At 37.2% G+C, this 5,692-nt stretch overlaps 1 protein-coding gene across 2 annotated transcripts; it reads left to right on the top strand.

Moving 5' to 3' along the window:
• The first annotated feature begins 875 nt into the window (after window positions 1-875).
• On the top strand, window positions 876-4,067 carry LOC108817494 (uncharacterized). 2 transcript variants are annotated; one of them, XM_018590206.2, is made up of 12 exons: window positions 876-1,190; window positions 1,288-1,437; window positions 1,539-1,653; window positions 1,758-1,855; window positions 1,978-2,084; window positions 2,168-2,205; window positions 2,358-2,593; window positions 2,694-2,787; window positions 2,863-3,053; window positions 3,131-3,350; window positions 3,458-3,625; window positions 3,752-4,067. In XM_018590206.2, the coding sequence occupies exons 1-12, from the start codon at window positions 960-962 to the stop codon at window positions 3,895-3,897; spliced, it is 1,794 nt and encodes a 597-aa protein (XP_018445708.1). In that variant the 5' UTR covers window positions 876-959; the 3' UTR covers window positions 3,898-4,067. The 2 variants fall into 2 exon arrangements, with proteins under 2 accessions (XP_018445708.1, XP_018445707.1); XM_018590205.2 differs by having other exon boundaries at window positions 877-1,190; window positions 1,969-2,084.
• The last annotated feature ends 1,625 nt before the right edge of the window (window positions 4,068-5,692 follow it).

The raw sequence follows: 5,692 nt of genomic DNA, 5'->3' as shown, positions 1-5,692 counted from the left end.
CTGTTAGGGTTTCTGTTCGCGGAAAATGAAAAAAAAAAAAAAAATCACCTTATATATTGGGTAAATAATCCGGTTAGCTTTAAAAGTACATTGGTAAACTTTAAGGTTTGGTCCGGTTTAGACGACTTATTCTGGCTGATAATGTACATCAGACGACCTAATATTTAGTCGTCTGGGAACAGAAGACTAAATATTAAGTCGTCCAATACCCTAAAATGAACCCCTAAACTAAAATGACTAAATTAACTTACTAACCACGTTATAAAATCAAATTATACTTCAATAGTGTTTACTATACACAGAAACGAACACGCCTAGGTAATTTTAAAAATTTTCAAAAACGGTTTTAATGCTTTCCAAAATCTAACCCTAAGAACACATACAATACTACAACATATGTTGATGAAACATAAACTAAAGAATATCATGACTCACTACTTTCACTCATCTGGGCTGAAAACAATTGAAATTTGTTATATATTAATTTATATCTCTTAAGACATATGTTAATTACATAATTCCAATTTTTCACTTATCAAAATATTTTTTACAAAATTTTTAAATTATGTTTAAGAATAACTGTCCAGACGACTTAACTTAAAGTCGTCTGGACGACTTATTTTCAAGTCGTCTGTTTACAGACGACTTGCGAGGGGTAGAAACGTAAAAAAAAATCCGTTTTTTTGTTTGTTCACAAGGAGATAGTTGTAATTTCAATAGCCTTTTAAGTTACTTTTGCCTTTGACCCAAGTTGGGGTACTCTTTTGGGTTTGACTCCAAGTTTTGAGTCACAATTGGTAATTCTCCCAAGATAAAAACATAAAATAAATACCCGACCGACCGGTCGGGTTAAGATCTAGGAACGTCCTTAAGTAATCTCTCTAGACTCTGCTTTCCACATCTCGTCGTCAGTAAAGTTTTAAGTGCTTTGATTCGCAAAGCATCTCTTCTGCGAATTTATGGCGTCGCCAGCGGCCATAGCTGAAACGGCAGCAGGCGCTGATGGTCAGCAACAGCAGCAGCGACAAGGAGGTGGTGGTGGGTTTGGGCAGAGTATAACAGGAATCATAAGAATCGCCGTCTTCTGCTACTTCGCTTCAAAGTTCTTCTCGCCGAAACAAAAACCAGTGGATCCTTCTCTGCCTCCTCCTCATCTCATGTCCAATCTCTTTCACAAAGGCGAGCCCTTGGTACGGTTTCTCCAATTCGATTCCCTTCTCTCTCTCTCTCTCTCTCGCTTCGAGGTTCTAATAAAGTGTATATTCGTTTTTTTTTCCGACAAAACAGGATATGTGGTTTTATCTGTCGGAGAAGAATGATAAATTCAATGACTTTAGCAATGATGGTGCGCTTGTTTGGCACGAGACCAACATTCCTTATGCTGTGTGGAAGCCTGAGAGCACTAGGACCTTTTCAATGAAGTACTACCCATCCGAGGTTAGTTATTTTCTCTCTTTAATTTCAATTTGCTTCCTTTGAGTTTAATTGATATATATTAACTAGTGTTCCGTTGTGTCTGAGATGTTTTGTGGTTGCAGGCACTGAAGAATAATGGAAGTCTCTATGCTCATGTCTTCTTTGCTCGATCTGGTTTCCCTATAGATCCTAACGATCCTGAGTACCAACCTCTTAACTGCTTCGGCAGGACGCATCGTAAGACTGAACGGTTCCTTTTAATTAACAAGAGTTGATAAGTTAGATTCTTTAATGTTGGCATTACGTTAGACAACCTCTCTTTTTTTTTTTACTGGTTTCAGCTGTTGCGACTTACTTGCCAAAGAGAAAAGCGGATAAGAAGAAGAGTCTGTTGGGGAATCCTAAAGATGATTCTGCTGAATCCAAGGCAAAAGTTGAGGTGTGTGAAATCTAGAGAAACCTTTTGGATAAGGATTTTTTTTGTTTTTTTTAATGTATTATGAAGCCTTGTGTTATTGGCACACATTCTTATGAACTAACAACACAAAGCAGACTTCGCAGGAGGTTGATGATGGTCATGACTCGGAACTGAAGGATGAGGGCCCTGTGGAATGGATATCCTACTGGAAACCTAATGTCACCATTAACCTAGTCGATGACTTTACTCGGTAACTTCGTTCTTCTGATAATTGGTAAATGAAAATAATGAATTTATAAGGCATTTGCTAATTATCTTCAATTTTACTCACAGATATCCACAGCATGGTGTACCACCAAATATTGCTCCTTGTATCCTTGGCACATGTTTCTTTTATCATTTGAAGGCACTAGACATGTGTCCCGCTGCATGTTTCATCTTCCATGACAATTTTTTTTGTTGTATAAGTTGAGTCAAACTCGTAAAGAACATTTTTTTTTGCTTTCCTTAACGTTATTGGCAGACATACAAGTAGAACCTACTACAGTGAACTACTACCCTACGGTGTTCTTCAACGAGTTTTGGCTGCTAAGGGACAAGCTGATTGCAATCAATGAGACAGTCTCAGAGCTACCACTTAACATAGAAGTAAGCCCCATAAGCATGACAAAGTGGCAGCTATTTGAGCAGATTGAACAGTCTTTCCAGGTTCATCGTAGCTATGGAAGCATGCTTGATGGTGAATCCGACGAACTAAAGGTAGTTGATTCTGTTCCTTTATGCTCAGTTAGCTTCATTGTCTTATATACTAAGATTTGAGCGTAGTTTTTTTTTTTTGGTGGTTTATAAATACTTGCAGAGGGTGTTTTTGGAAGGCAATCCCTATCTGTTGGGCATCACAATGTGTGTTTCGATGCTGCATTCTGTATTTGACTTCCTTGCATTCAAAAATGGTAAAACGCCAAATACAAAAGCTAATATCCTTTTGATATTAGCTTAATCTAATTGTCTGATTACTTTCCCTGCAGATATCCAGTTTTGGAACAAGAACAAATCTATGGAAGGACTGTCTGCAAAGTCTGTTGTACTCAACTTCATCTGTCAGTTCATCATCTTCCTCTACCTGCTTGACAACGACACGTCATGGATGATACTGGCTAGCTCTGGAGTTGGCGTCTGCATTGAGTTCTGGAAAATAGGGAAAGCCATGCGCATAGAGGTAGGTGCCATCTAATAACATTAAACTAGAAAAATCAGCAAGTGACACTTTCATTCTGATATTTCAACTTTTTACAGGTTGATCGAAGTGGAATGATTCCAAGATTGAGGTTCCACGATCGTGAATCCTATGCGAGAAACAAAACCAAGGAGTACGATGATATGGCCATTAAATTCTTATCCTATGTACTTCTCCTCCTTGTCGCGGGATTCGCCATATATTCACTAGCCTACGAACGACACAAGAGCTGGTACTCATGGATACTATCTTCACTAACGAGCTGCGTCTACATGTTTGGTAAACAAAAAAACACTTCAAAATTTCTCTTACACCAGTTCAAAACTCTCATGTGTTTTGATTCTTTTGATGTGAAATCAATGTTTGTGTTTTTTTTTTTTTTGTAGGTTTCATAATGATGTGTCCTCAGTTGTTCATCAACTATAAGCTAAAGTCAGTAGCGCATCTACCATGGAGGCAAATGACTTATAAGTTCCTCAACACCATCATCGACGATCTCTTTGCTTTTGTCATCAAAATGCCAATGCTGCACCGTCTTTCTGTCTTCCGAGATGGTAAAATAATACAAATCAATCTTTCTCTGAGATTTTGTTGATTCATGCCTCTTTTGATAGTTTTGGAATTGACAAAAGAAGAAAAAAACTGATGATGATCTAAATGTGGTGGTGGTGTTGCTGCAGATGTGATATTCTTGATATACTTGTACCAGAGATGGGTTTATCCTGTGGACAAAACACGTGTCAACGAGTTTGGTTTTGGAGGTGAGGATGAGTCTGTTGATCCGAAGAAGATCACTGACCAAGAAGATGACAAGAAAACAAACTAAAATAAGCTTTTTTTTTTAATTTTCCAAATCAATTTTAATTTCTTTGTTCTACTTTAGAAGTGTTGTTTTAAGCTTATACGATATAGTTAAGATATAAAAGTTTTATAAAGTAACCATCATACATTATTGTTTTCACACTTTGGTTATTGTGACATTATTATTTTTGTTTATCGTTGTCGAGATTTCTGTTTTGTCCAATGAACTTGCATACGTGAAATATGAAGCTCCTAGTTCAACTGTTGAAGAGCATCTCTTGAAGCAACGTTATCTCGCTATCGCATTTTCGTTGGTGGAAAAGATCATCAAGTATATATCAACCGTTGGTGAAAATGAAGGGGCGCTAAGTGATGAACCTGTCTTCCTCAAGGTGATTAAGACGCTTAACGAGACAGTAGGAGTGGTGCTCTGAGTATCTGAAAGATGCGAAGGAACATGGAAAGAAGAGAGGAAATGATCGTCTTGCATCTGTGCGAGTGATTGGGAGCTATCTTGCTGAAACTCCTGATGCATGCAAAGAGCAGGTCCAAGAACTTCTGGATTATATGTCAACCTGCTTCCTGCTCCCAATGCTTTGCCAGATAACAATGAAGGCTGAAGGAAGTAAACTCTTGGCTGCTTCAAGAGGCTATGTAGCGGTCATGGGATGCCTAGTAAAGCTGATCCGGTCCGATGGTCAGAATGGTGAGGACAATGGAAGCATCTTCCTGGCTTGTGATACCGTCATGAATCTTCTTCTGAAGAGGGAGTAAATCAGATTCTCGCCGGAGTTGTCTACGTTTTCCTGTCTTTTGGAAGCCTTGGCGCATTGGGCGGATGGTACTAAGGATCCATCGGTACCAATGGTGGCTGCAAGCATCTGTTCTCTGATTTTCGATTTCACATCAGAAGGATGCTCTACTCAAGCAGGCTAGTTTCAGTTGTTGCTCCTTGGATAGTTTGGCCAGATTCATTGCTAGGAGCTTATCCTCTTCGAGCCAGGATATGTCGGATAATGCTGATCTTCTGGAAATCATAACCGCAGGATACTCTCGATGGTCAAACCGTTTCCCCACCGTTAAGAAACATAGCCGTTGAGCAATGACACGGAAGTAATCTTTATGTACAAGCTCTCTCTATTTTCCTCTAGTCCATGATGAGTCAAGTATGATATTATTATGTTTTTTTTCTCATGCTGCTTTCTAGGGGATAGAACATTGTATTATTTCTATTAAGCAAAAGATTTTTGTCAAAAAAAAAAACCCACTGATGATAGTGGTCAATATATATTACTTATAGAGCCTATATGACTGTTCTCTAACTATAGTATAGGCTTTACTCATTCGTTGTCAAGTTACCAAAAAACTTGACTCATATGTTTCACCAAAACAGGTATAATATTTGATCCGAGCACCTCATGTAAATTTGGCAAACTCTTACCCATCGAGATATAAAGTTTTATCTATTTGTATATTAGAATTAGAGCACTTATATAACCTACTAATTTACTCTGGTCAAAGCAAGAGAAAACTTGGCGTGGTTTTTCATATTTTTCCCTTTAAATGATTATTTCTGCTATATTATGCATTAATAAAGTATAAAATAAATAAAAATGATAACTACTATAAAAAAGAAGTTTAAGCATAAAACATTTGTTTAACATATAGAGTACATATTAACAACAATTTTTAAACTTGCCAATAAAATCTAATTATTTTAAATTTACTTATGTAAAGTTTACATGTTTTGTTAGTAATTGAATTACATAACTTCATGTATTTTTACCATCTGTAAAAGTAGTTATTTTATTTTTTTAAAT

The sequence above is a fragment of the Raphanus sativus genome, unplaced genomic scaffold (genome assembly GCF_000801105.2).
Source record: "Raphanus sativus cultivar WK10039 unplaced genomic scaffold, ASM80110v3 Scaffold2930, whole genome shotgun sequence".
Classification (NCBI taxonomy): Eukaryota; Viridiplantae; Streptophyta; class Magnoliopsida; order Brassicales; family Brassicaceae; genus Raphanus; species Raphanus sativus.
This window is presented reverse-complemented; position numbering and strand designations above follow the sequence as displayed.

Excerpts from the sequence above, each read along its gene's own strand:
- LOC108817494 (XM_018590205.2), top strand. The coding sequence starts at position 960 with ATGGCGTCGCCAGCGGCCATAGCTGAAACGGCAGCAGGCGCTGATGGT. Across the intron at positions 1,856-1,968 it reads AATCCAAGGCAAAAGTTGAG|ACTTCGCAGGAGGTTGATGA; the intron begins GTGTGTGAAATC and ends AACACAAAGCAG. Across the intron at positions 2,206-2,357 it reads ACCACCAAATATTGCTCCTT|ACATACAAGTAGAACCTACT; the intron begins GTATCCTTGGCA and ends CGTTATTGGCAG.